Source organism: Fusarium redolens (assembly GCF_020744475.1).
Source record: "Fusarium redolens strain MPI-CAGE-AT-0023 chromosome Unknown BKA55scaffold_2, whole genome shotgun sequence".
Lineage (NCBI taxonomy): Eukaryota > Fungi > Ascomycota > Sordariomycetes > Hypocreales > Nectriaceae > Fusarium > Fusarium redolens.
This window is the reverse complement of record NW_025763665.1, coordinates 1,480,467-1,501,809: the sequence shown is the minus strand read 5'-3', so window position 1 is coordinate 1,501,809 and position 21,343 is coordinate 1,480,467. Positions and strand designations below refer to the sequence as shown.

Below are 21,343 nucleotides of genomic sequence, written 5' to 3'. Positions count from 1 at the left end.
ATGACTGGTTTGTGCGCCAGGATTCTGGCGCATATCCCACAATGCGTGCAGAGGCATGTTGGTAACGGGGATCTGGCATCTAATCTTGTTCAGAGAAGGGATCTTGTATCTGCACGACGCCTAGATACACCGTCCTCGAGACACGTGCCATGTCCGAGATGATGTCCGGGCTTTTCAGCCCTGCACTAGCGGCCTGAACTGTTTTACCCCCGGGGATCTACATGTTTGTCTTCGCTTTATCAAAGCAGACGCGAAATGCCGAATGAATTGATTTAGGTTCTTGGCAACCGCTTGTCAGGACGAGGGCGGAGGCAGTGACTTTAAGATTATAAGCTTGAATAGCATGACATCTACATCTGGGCTTAAGCTTATTATAGTCAAATGCCAAGGGAATCACAATAGATTTCAGATACAGAAGCTTTTTGCCAAGACATGAAACATACAATATACTTGGCGTGGTATTAGCAAGTCAAGAGTTTTGCATGCTGATTCTACCATAACAACGCCTCTGCTATATCCATTGGTCTCATTATTTTGGGGAATCAATCGTGATTCGTCTAATAGTACAAACATGTGGGAAACACACCAACTCAACCTGTCAGCCAGCTATCTCTTTTGCCCACCCCGTGTCTTATCCCTCCCCGGTGGTAATTTTTATGGTCCTGATATGCCATGTCCAAGAGTGGTCTGCAAAACACTCGAGGCTGGGAAAGCAAAAACGTGAAATGAAATGTATGTAGATGACAAAGGAGAGTTAGTTACAAGCTTCAGGGTATGGTAGGAACATGATCGTCGTGTCGTCAGAAATTCGGTCGTTGAAAAGCGTGATATAGAACTCTTTGAGTTTGAACCAAATGGGAAAAAGGAAACAGTTCGCTTCATCAGTGGCAATGGTGATCGATGTCACTCTGCCTTCTTCAGTACCGCCGTTTAATGATTCAGGCAGGTCGCAGGCTTTGTCGCATTGGGGACGGCATACTTTCGCTTCTTCATAGCTTCAGTCGTCGCTGCTCCTTTCTTCTACGCCTCTCTCGCCTGTCGCGATATTGCAAAGCTCTTTTAGCAGCTATAAGCAGTGTTAGTTTCATTGCCATGGGTGAATGAGTGATAAATACATACCCCAGTCCTGAGCCTTGAACTTAGTCTCAGCGTCGACCCACGAATAGTGAATAGCACGTTCGGGGTATCGCTGAGCGATGCCAAGTGGCTCCATGGGCTTGTCCTGGCTATCTCGTTCACGAACCTTGATGCTGACATGCTTAGGTTCAAGATCATCTTCGTTATCGAAGCAGAGCCAACCCTCCTGGTCCCAAACAGGTATGCGCTGGTTCATACGGTAGTACCACGCTTGGAGACCTTGGATCGTACGCTCGGGAGTAGTACCGAACCGAGCTGCAAATTCTTGCTTGATGCGCTGCCACTTCATCTTCTTGTCGTGCCAGGCGTAGATGATGTAGTCACCTTCCTCTGTTGTGTACTTCTGGTTAATGTGACGGCCTTCGCCGTCTGGTGGTGGACTTGGGTAGCTATGCATATTCGATGGTGCTCCAAGAGATGGGCTGCCGGCGCCATAGCCGTAGTAAGTGTCTGGGTTCCGATAGCTTGCTTGTAAAGATTGCTGTGGATGATCAACGGCGAGTGAGTATTGATTATGACCGCTAATGGTCCCTCTTCTTGAGATCGGGTAGTCGTTAGAAAGGTCATCAGATTGGAAAGACCAAGATGGCTGAGGTTGTGTGATGGTTCTTAGAGGTTCAAGGACAGTAGGGTTGCGAGAAAGTCCAGGGAGCGGAGATGATGGAGTCCAGATCTTCACTGGTCCATGTGCTCGAATGAGGGCCTCAACTCCTTCGTCAAATTCTCCTAAACTAGGGAGCTTCACAATGTTGCTCCCTTTAGGTGATACGGCATCATGTAATCTCGGAAGGCTTGTAAACTCTTAGTGTTGTTAGTCTCCGGTTTCCATGCTGAAGAGCTTAGGCTCATTGATAAAACCAGAACTTACCCTCAATCTTGACTCTGGGGCTTCCTGAGGTTGAACATGGTGGGGTTTGGGGTTGAGTCGAGCATCGATAGGTGTGTGTTTGGTTCGGGTCTCCTGCCGAATGTCTCCTAGAGGGCCCCTCCATCTTGAGGAATGGATGAATACTCATTTTGACAGGCGCCTGACAACTGTCACACAGCAAGCAGACCAGCCGATGTAAATGGTTCTGGCTCTTTGTTTTGATCCAGAGTTGTTTGTTATGATTCAGGTGGAAATGGGTCCCCTCTTGAAGAATTATCAGGGAGGCGTCTGGCGGTAGTTGAAAACTTCGAGGCTGGCCAAAGGGCAAAGGCAAGTCGAAACTAGATACGTCTTAGTTAACAAGACCCAAGCAAGGGGCGAAGGGAGAGTAAAAGGACTTGGATAAAGAAGGGAGAGTTAGAGCTGGAGATATCTACTGAAAATGCGGATACCTTTTCAAATATAGACGAGTCAATGGGAGGGGGGTCGACTGTCTTGTATTCGATTCGCGATGTGTTGAAGGTCTATTTGTCGACCAGGCCAAGGCACGCTTGATAATTCAACCGATGCAAACTCTCTCTTAATTATTATTTTGGCTGGTACCTGAACGCCGGTAATGAGCCAACGTCAAAGGACGAGACGTTATTAAGTGATTGTCTCGACTTATGAAGGGGTCTGTGTGCCACCCCTGTTCAAGATGATAGACGCTACCAACAGTCGGACTTGGCGTTAGGCAAAACGCCTTTCTTTTCTGGGGGCCACCCTCTCTACAAGACCCTCCCCGCCTCAGAGGAGATAAGGTGGAGCGAAGAAGCAAAAGCATCAACCGGGATCATATCCGTACCTGCTGCAGGGTTATAAAGATAGCTTCTGCGGATGCTTTGCTGCGAGTGAGGGCGCCGCTTCGTCAGAGCACCCTGTCAGCACGTGCAGAACTCGCCAGCCGACTAGGATGATCATCGTCCTGCTTTACCATGCCTTTTTCTGCAGGCTGCTTCATCTGCCATCCCCGGTGGAGCAACAAAGCCCGCGTATCGTAAGTATGATGCATCCAACCAACCATGGTTTCTAATAGGGCTTGTATCCGCTTGGGAAACAACTCCTTAGGTGTATAGTCACCAATACAGTCCCCAACTGCCAGTTCGGTTCATATGAATAGCAAAAGAGGATGCTTCTGTCAAGAGAAGAGTAAAGAATAAAAAGAGTAGTACCTAGATACCTCTTCCGTGGTTCCAAGCATAGCCAGAGACCCGCATCGCGTAGAAGCAAGGGGCGGATAGTTGAGCGGAGTGACCTATCCCTAAAAAGAGGCACACACACACACAGACCAAATTCGAGTACAGAGTACTACTCCATACTTGAGGCAAGAGGTCCAAGGGGAGGCGTACTAGCCAGAATCTATCTTGAATAATCCAATCGCGAAACTTGTCGCTTCTGATAATCAAACTGTCTGTTATGGTTTTAAAGTTGAACACTCTCTGCACTGTGGGTAAGCTTGACCATGGTCAAGGCACCCTAGTCCATCTCGCTCGCTAGACTCGAGAGTGACCCATTTAACGCAGCCTCCGAGATCGCGTTAAACCGAATTTGCACTGTCCGGGGCAAGCCCTGTCATTCAGATCCCAGCCAGATCTCACTCGAGATGTGCGAAAGACATTGGCTAGGGGGTTGCCACTACGTTGGTGCTTCCGATCTGGGCCAATCCGCTGCCACTTTGACCGTAGCGGACAGCAAGCTATTCAAGGCTAACTCATTGAAAAAAAATGTTTGCCCAATAACTCAATACAGTGCTGGTTGGCTTAAGCCAGTAGCGTACGCCTCAACCGTTCTGCTGGGACCATAGGTGTGAATCAACTGTTTTCTGGTTAAGCTGGGGGGGGGGGGGGGGGGGGTGGTTTGCAAAACGTGACGCCAACAATTCCGTCGGAGACGAACTATTATGAAGGCCCCCCGTTTGACCAGGATTGAGTGTCGGCTACCAGCATATATTCTCTTGCACATGGAGCTCAATGATAGTCTTCTGACTCAGATGGCAACCGGATGTGTCCATTGACTACCACTAATCGCAGCAGGCTCAGCAACTTGGAGGAGACAAGAACGAGTATTTGACCATAGCGGGGAAGATAACTGATGAGGTTAGGGGTCAGCGGGAGATTTTGTAAGAAAAAGGGCCAATAAAAGAAAGCTTCCACTGCTATTCGTACGGAATGAATAAGGTGCTAGGCATTCTGCATCGTTGACCATCTAGGAACTTGCGTGCTGCGGGTGAGATAAAAGGGTAAAAGGGTGCAGAAGAGGCGTCCGAGTCTGATTACAAGCAGCGGTGTACATGGTTCCAGGTCGTTGAGTACATTTGCTAAAGAAAAAAAGAAGCAACAGTGAGAAAGCCAAAAAGTCTGCAAGGTAGCCTGTCATATTTGACGTGTATCTTGTGTGGGAGCTCTTGCTCCGCTTCGGTACAGTCGACTCATTACCAGCCGACTACGCAGGCAACGCAGGCCCAATCTGAGCTTCCAAGTCATTCCCTAGGAAATTGTGCGACGACTAGTTTCTGTGTGTGATGATGACGATACAGGATCATCTCGCGGGCTGGAGGCGCGAGGCCGCGACCGCAGCGTCGAGGAAGCAAACCCAAAAGAGAGGACCCATTGTCGACAGATCCGGTCAATGGTTTTTAGTTACTCTTTGAACCACTGTTGGTCGTTGCTGGTCATCATTGTTGATCTTGATCGTGGCGATAGAATGTGTGTTGGCGATCGCTATTCGGCTTAGTAGCCATGTACTGTTTTCTCACTTTTCCGAAAAGTCGACAGATGATCTATCTGTTGTATCAAATATCATATCTTCAGTATCCGAATCGGATACTTGCAGGTGGCGGCATATTCAGATCGATAGCATCGCATAAGGCCAGACTGAACTCAGTATAGGCGCGCAATAGCGTCTGAGGCGCCGTCATGCTACTGTGATTAACCCCCAGCAAGTCTGCAATATCATGCGGGCGTTCGTCATCGGTTCCTCATTAAGACGAGACGCTTAAGGAGAGGTGCTGTGTAACCAACAGATGACGGATTTGCTTTTTTGCTGCCGATGCCTTGGCCAACACGGCGAATGGGCGTTGCGCACTGGGTGACCAGCCACACCTCTCCAATCCCAATACGGCAAACGTTGCAGAAAGATTCTCGTTGCTTTGGGGCGGTGTCGAGATTTTGTTGCAGTCGCGAGCTGAGGAAAGTGAGAGATGACAGATGAAGAACAAGGATGATGAGAGTATGAGGTTTACGAAAAATATCGGTCAAGTCGCCAAGACACGAGGGGACTTGTTTCAGCTGAAACCTGAAGCATCCCCCTCGTGGGCAGTCGTGACTTCCATTCCATTCAGTAAAGTTATGTTGACTTGAGCCTCATTGCCTTATGGAAAGCACTTGCCTTGAGGTGTGCTGAGTCTGGAGATCAAGCACATGATCCAAGCGCCTAGCGTTTGTCGCGCTACCAACACAACGTCAATCTTGAATACCTACCTCTATACCTCTAGGCCGTTAGATTAACGAGGTCCCCTATCTCACTTAAGCGTCTCATAATCTGTAAGATCCGCAAGCTTGAGGCGATCGGACGCCACGAAATCTCTCATGAAAATATCCCGGATTATTTAATAATTAAACCGACCGACACAATCAATCGAATTATGTATCATCTTTCCTCTTTTCTCCTCAAGGCCCACCTCCACTCTCTCCACCTTTACACTTATTGCCAATTGGGTGGAGTAACTACTATGATCTAGTGTGGGTTTCTCTCATCAAATAGTCGGCCATGAACTGAGAGATTGTTTTTAAAAGCCAAGACCATCTCATTCTGATTATTCATTTGATTCATGTTCTGGGTCTATCTCCTGACTCCTAACTACCTGACTATCTAACACTATCATGTGGAGGATATCTCCATTTATTATTGGGTACATCTGCAACGCCGTCTCACGGATCTTATACCCGAGCTTCTCAGCAGCCTCCTTGCTTACTCTGTAGGAGATGGAGGACATCTCAAAGCATGCAAGGCATGACATTACTATGAACCTCCTAATAAAACATGCATCGCATATATCGTTGCTTCGTGTTTCCGAACTGGAACCCTTGCCAGCCTTCATCCAGTCTATCCTTGCTCTTCTCCACAAGTTCGCGTGCGGAGCGATACACGGATGACACGGGCCGTTGGATGTTTTCATTACAATTCGTCAACACCGGCTTCCATTTGTCAAAGGAATGTTGTTAGCTGTTTATAGTCAAAGCGCTAGTCGACGATATGAGCTGAGGATCAGTGTTCCTGGCTCCATTCTTGAAAGGAACAATCGTTCAGGTGATGATCCTTGTACTGCTGATACGTAGACTAACTAATCGCCAGCCGGTCCATTCTCCAGTGACGCAACCCATTGCCAAACATGTTCGTCTCCGAAGATGGTTGACCTAACGGCTCAGCAGAGCAAGGGTCGGATGGTTCGTTATGGGTACACTGTCACCTTTTATCATAGAGCTGGACCGCATCTTGATGGCTATGTCCAGAATTTTCTTGACCTCAATGTAAGGGGAGTTTATGATTGAGTCAATGCTGATTGACTCATTAATTGTTCAATTGCCGACTTGTGGTCACCGAGTCACGAAGCACTGAACAATCTTTTGTGTCGTTGCGTGCAATTCAAAGTATCCAGCCACAGAAATAACCCGTTATACTGTTACAAAATCCAGGCTTGGCTACTGCACACAGATGCAGGCACATTGAACTTAGTGCCAGGGGTTCAAACGTAGAAGAAGCCTTGTTGTTCATGTGCATCCTCGACGGGAATACAACCAACACAGTTCAAAATGAACACGTGCTGTTGCATCGGGTATGTTCTGGTCATTGCTTGTTTCCGAGGGTGCATTCGGTAGAAATTAACTCTTTGGGTTTAGCACAGGGACCCTGACTTTGTATGATACGAGCAGTCGAAACGTTTCAAATAATATCACAAAATAGTTCGTTGTTCATACATCGACAAGATTGTAGCATTCAAAGTTTTAGCTGCTGTGTTGTTGCATTTGAGAACTTCGGACATATCTGCAATTTGCCGGTTCAAGGCCCAAAGTTATAAAGCTCTCGTGAAGATCTATAGTAGCCATATTGTTTGACATGACGTACACAACTCATTACTCGACAATACAGTGATACGCTCCTCATGTGAGCGGCTCTATAATTTGGACTCAATGTCGTCTTGTGACATCGAGCCGGTTCCCGGGAACGATTCATCGCCAGAAAATTTCCTGTATTTTGGGTCAGTCTATAACTAATTCGGTATTTGTCGCGAGCATTGAAGGTATAGCCAACTAACCAGCCTCGCTCCTCTCCGGAGGTCAAGAAACCACAATCGCTATCGAGTTCGCACTGCCACTCCCCTACTTGGCTGAGGTCGCTTATGGGTGGGTGAGATTCGTCTGTGTCTATGTGTTTGTCAATATCCCGCCGCCAATGTTTGTCGCTTGACATCCACTACCGAACAAACTTACTAGGGCCCAACATCGGGGTTCTCTTCGCGCCTGGGGCTCGCCGACGGTACGTGCTCAGCCCACACGTAAAGGCGTGGAAATCTTCTTCCTCGACAGCATTGGGGATACGCCCTGTAAGGATACGGCCCAGGGTTATCACAACCGCAGCATGGGTGCATAGTACCACAGCACGGTGTCCTTCTGCATCACAGCGCTCGATGATGGCTCGTACAGCTGCTGCAACTCGCCCATATAGGTCTTTGATCGTTTCGCCTTTTCTATAAGGCGTTATTGCAGACACATAATTCTCATCGAATGCAGGAAATAGCTCCTTGAGTCGCTTGCAAGAGGCGGGGATTGGATGGTCGAAAGGTGCCGCCCCAAAGAACTCACCTATGCCATGTTCCGGGCGTATTGTGGCCGTCGCAGAGCCTTGAATACCTGGTTGGTCTTTGAGTTGCTGTTTTTTGAGTTCAACGAAGGGTGTTATTGTTTGCAGACATCGATAGTAAGGACTTGAGTATACGGCGTCGATGGGAGGATCCAAGGTCATGAGATGCTTGCCCATCTCCTTTGATTGTGAGACTCCATGAGACGTCAAGGCTGGGTCCGCGGGGATGCCTGTTGGCGATCGTATGAATCCAGTGTACACGCCAGTGAGAGGGTCGACACTCCATCCAGAACGGAACTATACTCGGGGCCAATTTATCAACACCAGGACAAAGAAATATATGGCCGGGACAGTCAAGGCTGGTCGGAACTTACTCCGTGACGAGTGACGTATATGACCTCAAGTGGCATTTTACTCGTTTATATCCTTCTTATATGATTTGATGTAGTGGGTTGCGTTAGGCGTCATCAGTCCTCCTTACGAAGTTGTGGGAGCTCAAACTGGGGATGATGACCTCGGGACCTCGGCGCTCGGTAGGCCACGGCCCCATATGCCCCGTTCAGCCATCAAAGACCGGCCGGCCGAGAGGTCGGAGCCGTTGACAGCACGGAGCAATCAGTTCTCAATGAGATGAAAGCCTGTGATGGTTGGAACGGGAAAATTTATAATAAGCCGTCCAAAAGTCCGCATGTCGGAGAGTTTGAGTCCGTTTCTTCAGCGATTTAGAGAGGGGCGATCAGTTTAGCGTCAGACTAATATGCTACCACCGTTTCATTTCGTCCAGCCCAATCCCGAAGCAAGCCATTGATCATTGCTAGCTTCCAATGACGCATATATGTAGTATGATACCTATGTTGAAGAATTCCCGATTTTCTTGCCGGTTGAACCTATTATAGTCTCTTCCTAGGAGAATGCTACGATTGGTGGGCTGGCTCCGTCAAACTGTTGAAGAACTATTGATCAAGGAAACGCTAGACAAGGGTCGATGGTGAGTGACCTTGACGACAGTGTTTGTGAATTGTAGCAAATGAGTACTTGCCCTGGTCATTTTGGATATCAACACACCTATAGGTCTGTAGGAGGATAGTTAGCAGTACACAATTACCATACCTTGCACATTTGATTGTTAGAAACCGCCTTGAAGAAATATTTGATTCAAGAAAATCTATATGGTAACTCAGTTGGCAACAACAAGATCGTACTATTGTGGGTCAGTGGCTCACGTCAGCCATAAGCCTTTTCAGTGGCTTACATGAGTCCTCGCGATGCCTTCACTTCGCTCGATGTGATCAACTCTTTCAATAGTATCTTGCGATCAACAGCTTTGTGTGATATACTATCCAATCAGATAAAATGGGACAAGAACGTCCTGGCGCCTCTCAGCGCTCAACAAATACCAGTCAATCTACGCAAAAGGCGCCTTCAGCCATAAAGAAGAAGGTCATCCGTCGGGATCCTGAGAAGAGGCGCACGCAGAACCGCTTAGCTCAGCAGACATACAGTGAGTTAAGTCAGCGTGGGAGCCAACATGTCTTTATATAAGCCGCTTTGGTACTTTGCAGCTGGTGGCTGACATGATCCATTTCAGGGGAAAAGCAGCGGAAGCGCATACAGGAGCTAGAGCGCCGTGCTGCCGAGCAGGGAGCTGCATTACAGGAACACAATGACAGCTCTCTAATCCATGTGGGAAATCCTACAGGAGGACTTAGTTCAGTGCCTGCCAGTGGAACTCTCCTAGACGCTGAGACTATCAATCCTTCTCACCTCCATCCTGATCCTGGAAACTCGATATCGCAGTCAACGACGGATGTAGGGACATGTGGTGCCAACCTCATCTTTGAAGACTTTGACCAATGGATTTCTGAAAACCCTATATACGATGAGTACACAGCGCCGGTGCTGTTCTTCAACTGTGGTTGTCCTACACTTCACATCCCCAACCATTCCAGAGAAGTCCTCCTCCCCGTTATCCCAGATCCGTACAAAAACAATCTCCAGATCGACATCATATGCATTATCAGCGCTATGCTGGAGAACTGTCTCTCACTTGGAATAACAAGATCAATGTACTGTTCTGACGATGCCATTTCACCCTTCTACAGGGCTCACGCGGACTCGGATCCTAATCCTGAAGCCATTGTCACATCTGTCCAGCGTGGATCCCGCACACTGCATTTCGATCTCCGTCCTACACGAAAGCAGATTGTTGTTGAGCACCATCCGTTTATCGATGTGATTCCCTTCAAGGACATCAGGGACAACATCATCGAGAAAATGAACGACATGGATGAGGACGAGTTCTTCCATGATTCACTCAATCACTTGACTTGTTGGGGAGGCATCTCAGGCGCACATACTGGAACCCCCTGGGATTCGAGAAGTTGGGAGGCAACGGAAGAGTTCATACTCAAGTGGTCGGACATTGTAGGAGGTGATGAAGGCGAGTTGGCGAGGAATTCACGGTGGTGGAGATCACTTCGTGGTGAACGGACCGTGACTGAAATATTCTAACCTCGATGTGAAATTGAAAAAAGTGTACCAAGGCTTCTGCAGATATTGGTTTGGATTTACGTTCAATGTACTTGACTGTCTATACAGATATGCACAACGTCGTTTAATATGCTCGATGAGCTGAAATGCACATCACCATCATGGCATGAGAACCGCCATGAGAAAGAAAATGCCGTGATCTACCAAAACGCCTTCAACAACAAGAAGGCAAGCAGCCTCCGCCAAATAAACATCTACCCATTTAGCCAAACCCCAAGACGCCCCAAGAAAAAGAAGAAAAAGACGTCCCAACATATTCGTATACCATTCTGCTGTATATTGGCGTGCATTCGCTTAATGTATCGTGTGTATCGTATTCAGGGTCTACATGACAGCGCATGAGCCCAGGGTGCGTGCCCTCCGACGGCCGGTAGGACCAAACCCACCATCCTCTTCGTCTAAATGGAGGGCCTGGGCTTCTCTGGCTCGACGCCTGCGTCTTCGGTAGCCTGCACCTGTCATGCCCGCTTCTTCTGTGGCTTGCATGTAGTCTGCCCATTTCCTCTCTAGGCGACCAGCGGACGCAAGATCACCACGCAGAACTCGCTTCTGATGCTCATCCACGGTCATCTGGAAGCCATAGAAGCACTTGAGCCCGATCATCTCGGTTGGGTAGCTCACTCGACCAGGTTGGCCTGATACAGCCTTGACTTGTGTGTTGCGGAAGAGCACCTCACGGACACCTGTCCAGGTCACGTTCTGACAATCGTAGACAACCATTTGGAGGGTCATTTTCGGTCGTGTTCCAGTCTCGGTAGACCGTTGAGAGCGCTTCATGACCATTGCTGCTGCCTCGGCGAGGACGAGGTCACTAACTCGAGTGTTGTCAAGGTCGACGTTCTGAAGGTTCGTGCATGTTTGCATGACCGGAATCATCCCAGTGTCGCCCAAATTTTCGCAGTAGCTAAGAGAGAGATGTTCTATCGAAGATGCACAAGGAGCCTTGGCGAGATGCTCTGACAGGATCGAGTTTGTGAGGTTTTCGAGGTCCTCAAGTTCGAGATGTGTCAAGCGAGGGGTAGAAGCGAGAATGGACTCGAGAGCCTCGTCATTCAGCAACTTACATCCTGAGAGTTGTAGACCCTCAAGATCGGGCACAAGATGGCCGACCGCCTTCACACCTGCATCTGTGAGTCGGACACAGCGGCTCAGGTCGAGATGACGAAGCTTGCGGGCTGGCACGATAGGTCGTTCAGAGAGAATATCAATTTCAGGCTCAACACCATGCATCATAATATGGAGGGCTTCGTCGTTAAGTTCGGCGCATCCGCTCAGAACCAATCTCTCCAAATTGTTCGTCTTGAAAATAGCCTCGGCAGTCGCAACATTGTCGAATCCTCCAACTTCACCAGCCCGAAGATCCCTTAATCTCGGGCAAGCCTCGACGACTGCCTTGACACCTCGAGCGTCTACCCTGCCGCACCAGGAAATATTGAAGGTCTCGAGCTGAGGGCAGAACTCGGCAATGATCTTGCAGGATGTGTTTGAGACCGCAGTCAGCCCAGTGAGATTGAGGCTAACAAGCTTCTCGTTGTTCCTCAGCAAGCTATGTAGCGTGCTCTTTTGGAAATTTTGGCAACCTTCCAGAGTTGCGTTCATGAGATTCTTGCATGCCTTCACAATAACCTCGGTGCGCTTGTAGTGCTCGACCTGCAGGCATCCTCGCAGGTTGAGATCCTTGATGAAAGGACCAGCCGCGACAATAATTCTGGCGAGTGATTCGGCTGGAATCTCGCGGTAGAATTCCGAAGCGTCAAGGGAAGTCCATAGCTGACCATCAAAGCAGGCCTTGTAAAAGGCCTTGGATACTCGAGATGCCTGCACGAGTTCCCTTGGCTGGAAGAAAGAAAAGATATGAATCTGAAGCTCATTGGGCATCTTATCCCAGAAACGGAATGGCTGCTTCTGAATAGGTTTTACACCAGGTCGGGTTCGAATCTGTACATCCTGCTTAGATCGAAACTCGGATGGAAGAGGGGCGGTCCCAGTAGTGGTAATTGGAGTCGCATTTTCGACTTTACGAATGGCCAAATAACCCTCGGGAGTGTCGAATGGAAACTCCCCTGAAGATTGGGGGGTCGAGCTCAAAGCGCTGGGCAGACCAAGAGGCGAGGGCTGTGGGGTCGATGAAAGGGCGCTGTAGGGGGTCTGAGGTGGTCCAGTGGCCGCAAGACTAACACACGAGAGAGTGCTTCGAGTGCTATAAGGGCTTCCACGGGTGCCAACGGATCTAGAGCGACGCAGACCACTCAATGAAGGCGTTGAAGATATTCGCTGAATCCGCTGGATCAGACGGTGTCGGTTCTTGCCCTTGACCGGCATGTCCGGCGCTGGCGGAGTGGATACGCTCTCTGGGCCCGGGCTCGGAGCGCCAGACGATGTTATCTCGTGGACCTCCATGACAAGAAGTTCCAATTGTGTTGGAGGCGTGGTTGTATGTTCTTTTCTGTAGAGGGCATGAGACGTCGAGTCTCACAGCTGCCGTATGATAGAGACAGACGGGACAACGCCTGCTGCTAACAATTGAAGATAATTGTCTGATTCAAGTCGGTCCTGTCTATCGGTCGATAGTGGGGGCGGCTTGGAGCCTTGCTCGCTGGTTGCTAACAGCAAATGCAGGGTCCTTTATTTCATCGCCGGCGAAGGATGAATATCGATGTGATGCGAGAGAAAAGCTGATGGACGAAAGGAAGAATAATGAAATAAAAAAGAAGCAAGTGTCAAAAAGAAAAAAAAAATGTCGCGAAGAAGGGTGAAAGAAGAATAAAGAATAAGCAGGGTCTAGTGTTATGCTGGGAAACCGAGGGGATCAGCAGACGAACGGGGGACTCGGAGAGGGTGGTGGGGGGTGGTCAGCGGGGTCGTTTCGTCGTACTGGGCTTTTAGTTGAAGCGAGGAAGTTTCCAATAGAATCGAGTCTTGTTTTCTAGTTGGAGTTGGAGAACAGGGCACATGCCCGTGGGCAGATGAACATGACCGTGATATGAGGCGATCACCAGAGAAGAGAGAAAAGGGTTGAGAGAGGAGGGGATGGGAACACAAAATAAGAAAAGAAAGTAAGGCACGTAGGCAGTTGAGGCTTTTGTCCAAAGATGGATGCTCTAGAACATTACCCGCCAATTCAATAGTAACATTCACATACTGTCTAGATCCCATAGAGTTTGGAGTACCAACCCAACCAAACCTCTACAGTCCATACACTCAGTACCTTACAGTACTGTACGGTACATGACACTAGGTGCAGTCGGTCGGTTGAGGACCCTTCGTTCCCGGACTCTGGGCTATGCCACGCTAAACCCCCCCACTATTTCTTCTATTGTGCGGGCTACGGCGGGGTGATCGGCTTTACGCGACTCTTTCTGGTGGCCCGGATGGCGAAATTCTGGGCGCCGTATTTTGTATCGATGTGGTAGTCAATGGTGTAGCCCTTCGGCGAATCCTGGTTGGAATGAGACTTTGACACTACATCACGGGCTACACGAAGCTACTAAAGGCAAAAGAAAAAGCAAAAGATGCCAAGTAGGTAGACCAGCCTGGGTTCTAAGTGCCAAAGACCCAACGGGACGGTGATCCGGAACCAAAGCCAATCACTACCACTACACGCTCTTCTTTCCTTCTCGCTTTCTTCAGGGGCTTTTTGAGGGTCTTCTTGGTGTGCATCTCTCCCCACCCTCTCGCCCATCCTTCATGCATCTCACCCGAGCCATCCCAAACCCGGGGACGAGAGACAGTCAGTTTCTCGTGTGTCCGCGTGGCACATTTTATCTCTCATTTTGATGTTTCTTTAAAATAGCACCCAGACCCATTGATTTCTTATGACAAGACTTCGAGGGTGGCTCTGTTATGATTGAATATGGGTCGTACCCTTGGTGAACTGTTCAACCAGGTGTGAGCTTGATCAACGAGGAGGCGCAAAATGCCATCATTACTTCATAGGGTTACCCGCCGTTTCTCACCACATACAGGCCCAGGGACCTTGCTTCTGACTACTGCACGTCGAACCCACGATGCCAAAACGTCCCTGACTCAAGGGTCCAGCCTCTTTAGCTGACTGCTTGCCCCGGACCAACCATGAGGAAACAACTTTCTCCGCATGTCCCTAGGCAGGTTCTGGAAGGCGGTCAGAACAAATGGATGGCCACTGAGGGAATATTTGTAGGTAGGCAGGCAGTCTCAACAAATAAATTAGCCTATGTATTTTCCAATAGGTCTATTTTGCTCGTGTAGACTTCGGATTCGACGTCTTTGTCTTGTTTCCTTCCTCTTTCAGCTTCGTCTGTAAGCAATACTTAAGGTAGGTAGACTGGAATTGATCACGAAAGCCTGGGGAAGACCCCACTAGAAAGGAAGAATGCCCCTCACCTTCCAAGACTTCTTACAGCTGACCCCGCGCTATTCGGGCTGTTATCGCCCGATTTCTTATCGGTGCGATTTGGAGGCAGCACGTTGAGATCAAGGTGGAATGGATGTCTCGTCACAATATACTTTGGTACCTTATACTAAACGAGGGTTACTGCGGTTGCGTCAAAATGCACAGTATCTTAGATCGTCCATGTGCCTTTTGGTAGGGCTGGTAGCACACTATTGAGGTCACCAGGCATCATTTCTGCCCTTCTCAGGCTGAAAGATAACACTACGTTGATCATCTGTTGTCGTGATAGGATATTGAGGTCGTCTATCAAAGACATTCTTATCGATGAAATGCTTTTCATACACGCTGTCTTGTCAGCTAGTGTCGCGTGGTTGCAGAACCCGGTATTGGGTGTGTCCCACAAGACATGACTGTAGGCCTGACCTCTTGAGCTGATCGTCTGACTCGGTCATACTTGAATATGCCGATATTGGATGGAAGTCAATTTGTCCTAACAACGTTCAACATTCCCAGCGAGAGACAGAAATGGTACCCTTGAGGGACGTCAGATCACGCCGTATTATCGAAGCCATATGATACCCAAAAACGCAGCTCCTCTGAAACAGTACGAGTAACTCATCTATTTTACTTTGCAATCATACCAATCATCCTGCAATTCGCAGAAGGTATCAGATAAGCTTAAGCCCGGCACCTAGCCGTTGTGAACTCTGTGCAAAGGAACATACAAGGTTCTCTCCTAATCACCTATTTATCTAGGTGGAGCAGACGTCGTGAACCGAATTCTGTTCAAGAGGCTCACGAATGCGCTCCTCTCCACGTGGGCATCAAAAACCAAGGGGGGCTCAAATTTCTGAGTTCACTTCTACTAACGTTGCGAATTTTGTTTGTTTGCTGTTTTCCGATGCCATCAAACCGTGGCGCGACTGTTGTTAGAAGAAAAACTTGGAGAAAGCTCCTTGGTGTTTATGCATGATTCAAGAGGGATATTCGCTGTCTTATAGTAGATCCTACCAACAGCAGCCATCAGCATGTGAATTAAAGTTTGTGAAAGCATGGAATCTAGGTTTTCAGTCACCATGGGTAACAAGGGGTAGATTCTTGGTTGTAAGGTGCTAGTTACTTGATTCACATGCCTCTTTTATTGACTTAACCTTTGGTGCATAGTAGAGTAAAATCTATGGATCTCTATTATTTATTTTGATTCTTTCTTCGTATGCCTCAGTTGCGAAGCCTTTTACTAGTAGCAACTATTATGGCTTCAGTGAGAGAGTGAAGATTCGTGTCCAAGCCATAAACCTGAAAGATTGTGGCGAACAAAAATTAATTGTCTCATACGAAAACACTCCAAGCCCATAGTTTGTTTACAATCCGACACTCAACGGGTTTTTTGTTAGCCAATACTAATACCAATACCAAGCATTCTTGCACCAAGCAGTAAGATCTCATCTGACATCGGATTGTGCGGAAGCCAAAGAATTAAAAAAAAGGTTGCTGGCGTCATTCGCCTCGTCAGACCAGGTTCAGTGAAATGCAAGGTAATCTAGCTTAATACAGCCGGTATCACAACGGTTGAGCTTGAGCTTGTAGCCCTCCCCCCTCCATGCTATACTGTATCTTGGGGGGTCTTCCAGGGTCAAGCACTAGGTGCCTACGAGTAGTGGCTTCAATCCTAACCCCTGCCAATCAGATTGTCTGATGACTTCACAAGTCTTGGGAGCAGCCTATGATAACGACTCAAATCCCTTCGAACTCCTCAACATCAATCTCTCGGGCTCTTTCTGAAAGCTCTTGACAATCAAAGTTTCTCTTGGTTACAAAGTTTAACGTGCACCAAAGTTAACCTATTCCCCTATAATTTGATAAACCCTGCGGTACTCGCCCAATTCGCACTCTCGGCATTGCCTTCGACTCACACTGGCTGGGCTGTTTTCTTTGTGTTTTGGGTCATAAGTCAAGACACAGCCCTGGCAATACGCCCCCATCTCCATCCTTGACATTGACAGTCTCATCCGTCGTCACCCTTCAACGTCCATATCTGGAATATCGATAATTCAGAATATATTCATACACATCTTGGTCTATCACTCAGTCTTTTGGATAAACGACTCCCTCTCCTAACTGACGGGTGGTCTCAAATTTCAATCGATTTCTGGGCAATCGAGCCAACCGAGATTTCCTGCTCAACCCCGCCATCCTCAGAGCAGACCTCGTAACCCTTCAATCACGACTTGACCTGTGGTTTCGGCCTCTCGTTGGCCGACTCCAACTATGCTACAGATGCATGGAGGACAAAATGATCATGGTATTACCTGCAACCTGCCACTACTCTTGGTTTGTCTCCTCCTGTCAGCTAACCATGATTCCTTGACGCAGGAGCCGAAAATCACACAGGGGATGATGAACGTGGACGTGAGAAGCTGCCAATGCCCCTCTCGTTGCCAAAGAACCGTAGTACAGGAAATTTGGCTGCCGCAAGAAACTCCTCAACGCAAGATCGAAGCAGAGCACGTATGTCTCTGGACGCATCCGCCGCGGCGGCGGCAGCCGCTGACCTTGAAGCTATCGCCAGGTATGTTGAGTGGAATCATGCGTCACAGAGCCCAGCTGTGGCGCCCACCCTCGGCCTGCTTCCTTGCTGACCACCATATCAACTCCAGGTCTCCCATCATGACCGATCATGAGCATGGCTTAGGCCTGTCCGGCCTCCGACGAATTAGACAAACACGCCCACCATCGAGGAACCCTACATTACCAGGGTCCCGAGCATCTTCGCGAAGCCCATCCGTTGCCGCCCTATCTCGTTCCACTTCGATGAGTGCGATGGCCGCCAGCACCGGCAGCTTGTCGCTCACTGGTGGTCCATCAAATCCCAGCTTCTCCGACGACCTTTCTCGCTTCCCCTCCGAGTCTTTGCATTCTTTCTCGTTCGCCAATCAGTCCGAGGACTTTTTGCACAATCGACAAAATGCCCTCAAACGGTCCGTCGAGTTCATGAAGGACCATATGGGACTTCCTATGAACTCGTCGCAGGCTGCTCTTGCAAGTGCTCAGGCAAGAGTAAGCGGCGATGTTGAAACACAGAACATGCTTGACCTACTCGCGCAGGCACAGCTAATTAGAGCTCCAAACTTACCAAACCCCGACGACTCTTACGCCCCGGCTCCTCTGACCGGTCCCGCTGAGATTCAGGAAAATGTCTTCGACAAGAATTTCGACCCTCGAGCATCCAGCACAGATCTTATCAGTCCTCGCCAGACATCGCCACCACCTCGACGTTCAAGGGTTGAGACAACAAGAAGATCCATCCCACTTGAGTCAGCAGCCCATGAGACTACTCATGTTCAGGATCAATCAACTACAGTGTCTGCCAGTGCAGGTGGCACTTCGGGCGCGAAACCCGCACCGGTCCGTCCGACGCTGAGCCTGAAGCGAACAATGACAGATATAACGGCCGTGTCAGCTCAAGATAAGCTTATAGATACAGTTTCGCAGCCTTTCTTAACTGGCCAGCCCATATATCAAGAACCATTAAACTCTCCATCCTTGGCTCAACTCCCCAGCGCCACAGCGACCAATTTCCCCACTCAGTTGGGCCCTTCTGTACATGGACACACAAACCGTTGGGTACCCGCTGCACAGGCGATCTTTACAACAGAAGTCAAACCGCCATGGACCATTATTGCAGCAAACGATCTCGCCTGTCTGGTATTTGGTGTGACAAAAGCTGAGGTGCGCAAGATGGGTATCTTGGAAGTTGTTCAGGAGGAGAGAAGGTCATGGTTGGAACGAAAACTCTTGAAACAAGCAGACGATGAGCTTAGTGAAGGCCAAACCCCCTCGGGCCAAACAACACCTGCCGCTTCAGCAGCTTCGGCACTGCTTAATGGGAAATCTGGAATAACCGCCCAGCTCCTAAGCAAACCAAACTCGAGAACTCAGCCACGCAGCTATACACAAAGGCGTGCGCAGACGGTTCATAGCGGCGACCCAAGCCCCTCCAAAACCCGGGGCGGCGGGCATAATCAGACAAACTCTTCGAGAGGAGTGCTGCTTTGCGGTGACGTGGTCCCCATTCAGAAACGCAACGGTGCGACCGGTTCTGCTAGTCTGTGGGTCAAAGAGAAGAAAGTCGGCTTGATCTGGGTTTTGGAAGAGATTCATGAGGACGTTGCCTACATTACTTTGGACGAAGACGGCATCGTTCAACAAGTCACTGGATCTACCGCTCCCATCTGGGGGTTCGAGTCAATCCCTACTGGATTTGATATAGCGAGACTCATTCCACGGATTCCCCGTCAAGGGATTGACCCCAACACGGGAGAAATCGATTTCGCACAGGTCACAAGGCGGAGATACTTCACCTGTCCTCATTCACCTCAAGTTAACGTGCCTTGCACAGTCGAGCAAACCCGTGGCAAGCTAGAGCTTCGTGTCTCGACATTCCCTCACATGGCTGGAATTGTCGTGGTTGAGCCAGAAACCCTCAAGATTCGAAGCTCAAATGCAGCCTTTTGCGGTGCACTTTTCGGTTTCGAAAAGGCTGATGGCATGTCGATCAATGCGCTGATCCCAGAATTCGACAACATTCTGGGGTCACTGATAGAAGAGGATGGTATACAACTCCTTGATGGTATGGTTGTTCCTGAACATCGTTTCAGAAAGGCTTCGGCTTTCCTGGCTCTAAAAGAGCACAGACCTGATGCTGCGTCTGCTTTTCTCCATCCCGCTGGATTAAGCGCCAAACATCGTGACGGATCCGATCTGAAGGTTGACGTCCAAATGCGTGTAGTCAAGAGTGAAAAGAAAACCGTTATGATGAATGAGACTGTCTTCGAAGGCAGCGATGAGGACAACGCCACCGGCGACGAAGCCTTCGAAGTGACCCATTCAGAAATAGTGTATGCTTTATGGATTACTTACTCTCGCCATCTCCACGGTACTCAGCCTCATCTCGGACTCGAAACCCCTACCCGGGCTGGAGCTTTAACACCCCTTCACCAGCCATCACCCGGCCAGACCCCAGCTCATACGCCTCTTGAGATTGCTTCAGATGACGAGGGACCTCGAAAAAATGTGTTGATTGCCGCGAGCTCGCTGTCCAAGCATTTGAAAGATGCTGCCATGAATGCTGCTGCTAAGATCACGGGGCAACAATCAAAGCCCAAGCCTGAAGAGGCGGCCCCGGTTCCCAAGGTTGTTGAACCTCCCCATAAGAAAACCATCAACGACTATGTGATTTTGGAGGAAATGGGCCAGGGTGCGTATGGTCAAGTGAAGCTAGCCCGGCACAAACAAACTGGTAAGAAGATTGTGCTCAAGTACGTTACCAAGCGACGCATTCTCGTCGATACGTGGACTAGAGACCGAAAGCTTGGCACTGTACCCCTGGAGATTCATGTCTTGGAGTACCTTCGCAAACCTGAGCTACTTCACCCCAACATCGTCGAGATGCAAGGATTCTTTGAGGATGATGTGAACTACTATATCGAGATGATCCCTCATGGTCTACCAGGCATGGATCTCTTTGACTACATCGAACTCCGAACCAACATGGACGAGTCTGAATGCCGCAGCATTTTCGTCCAAGTGGCCAATGCGATTCACCACCTCCACACTAAGGCTCGCGTGGTGCATCGCGATATCAAGGATGAAAATGTAATTCTTGACGGAGAAGGCAACATCAAACTTATCGACTTTGGGAGTGCTGCATACATCAAGAGCGGTCCTTTCGATGTCTTTGTGGGAACAATCGGTAAGTAACTTGCAGCCCGCCTAGAAACATGTCATAATTTGCTGACTCGCTACCAGATTACGCCGCTCCTGAAGTTCTCGCTGGCAAGCCTTATCGGGGCACAGAGCAAGACGTTTGGGCACTGGGTATTCTCCTCTACACCATCATCTACAAGGAGAATCCTTTCTACAGTATTGATGAGATCATGGATCGTGACCTGCGAATACCCTACATTTTGAGCGAGGAGAGTATCGACCTCATTCGATGCATGCTGGATCGAGATGTTGCTAAGCGCTACGATATCAACCAGGTGCTGGAGCATCCTTGGTGCCAGGCTGCCGTTGAAGAATAACACCACATACCATTCAGGCCCCATTCGAATAATACATCGTCATCAAGCCTTGTCTACAAGAAAGAAAACCTTTCATCTGTCAATTGATGACTCATTTGGTCACAATACCCCTTTTGGATAGTCGGGGCCTTGGTTTCCCCTTTGTTTTATATGCGTTAGAGATGATTGACACGGAGCGACCGTACGAAGATAGAAAAACATACGATACCTACTTGAATACTAGGTGCAATGCTGGGAAGGACAGGCGAACACTTTTTGGAAACCTCCGGCGTGAAGGATACAATGGCTGGATTCTCGAGGAGCGTGGGGGTAAATGGGACACGGAGTTGTTTCTTGGCTGTTGATTTTGCGAAACCTGCGGATAGAAGCGGAAGATAAAGGATATATTTTGTCCTCAACTCCATAAGCAATCCAAGTTAGACACCCTCACCAATA

General features: G+C 48.9%; 5 protein-coding genes across 5 annotated transcripts; 2 read left to right on the top strand and 3 right to left on the bottom strand.

Moving 5' to 3' along the window:
* Window positions 1-989: 989 nt before the first annotated feature.
* On the bottom strand, window positions 990-2,153 carry BKA55DRAFT_684396 (uncharacterized protein; the record flags this gene model as incomplete). The annotated part of the gene is made up of 3 exons (XM_046198636.1): window positions 990-1,066; window positions 1,120-1,938; window positions 2,006-2,153. 3 exons carry the CDS (start codon window positions 2,151-2,153, stop codon window positions 990-992), a joined length of 1,044 nt encoding a protein of 347 aa, XP_046054950.1.
* A 5,064-nt stretch (window positions 2,154-7,217) lies between these two features.
* Window positions 7,218-8,313, bottom strand: BKA55DRAFT_589598 (histidine phosphatase superfamily; the record flags this gene model as incomplete). Its single annotated transcript, XM_046194961.1, has 4 exons — window positions 7,218-7,290; window positions 7,359-7,461; window positions 7,534-8,200; window positions 8,278-8,313. 4 exons carry the CDS (start codon window positions 8,311-8,313, stop codon window positions 7,218-7,220), a joined length of 879 nt encoding a protein of 292 aa, XP_046054949.1.
* A 943-nt stretch (window positions 8,314-9,256) lies between these two features.
* BKA55DRAFT_589597 (uncharacterized protein) lies at window positions 9,257-10,414 on the top strand (the record flags this gene model as incomplete). Its single annotated transcript, XM_046194960.1, has 2 exons — window positions 9,257-9,404; window positions 9,492-10,414. 2 exons carry the CDS (start codon window positions 9,257-9,259, stop codon window positions 10,412-10,414), a joined length of 1,071 nt encoding a protein of 356 aa, XP_046054948.1.
* A 363-nt stretch (window positions 10,415-10,777) lies between these two features.
* Window positions 10,778-12,853, bottom strand: BKA55DRAFT_684393 (uncharacterized protein; the record flags this gene model as incomplete). Its single annotated transcript, XM_046198635.1, has 1 exon — window positions 10,778-12,853. One exon carries the CDS (start codon window positions 12,851-12,853, stop codon window positions 10,778-10,780), a length of 2,076 nt encoding a protein of 691 aa, XP_046054947.1.
* A 4,240-nt stretch (window positions 12,854-17,093) lies between these two features.
* On the top strand, window positions 17,094-20,908 carry BKA55DRAFT_533913 (uncharacterized protein; the record flags this gene model as incomplete). Its single annotated transcript, XM_046189528.1, has 4 exons — window positions 17,094-17,127; window positions 17,199-17,394; window positions 17,483-20,577; window positions 20,634-20,908. The coding sequence occupies 4 exons, from the start codon at window positions 17,094-17,096 to the stop codon at window positions 20,906-20,908; spliced, it is 3,600 nt and encodes a 1,199-aa protein (XP_046054946.1).
* Between the last annotated feature and the right edge of the window lie 435 nt (window positions 20,909-21,343).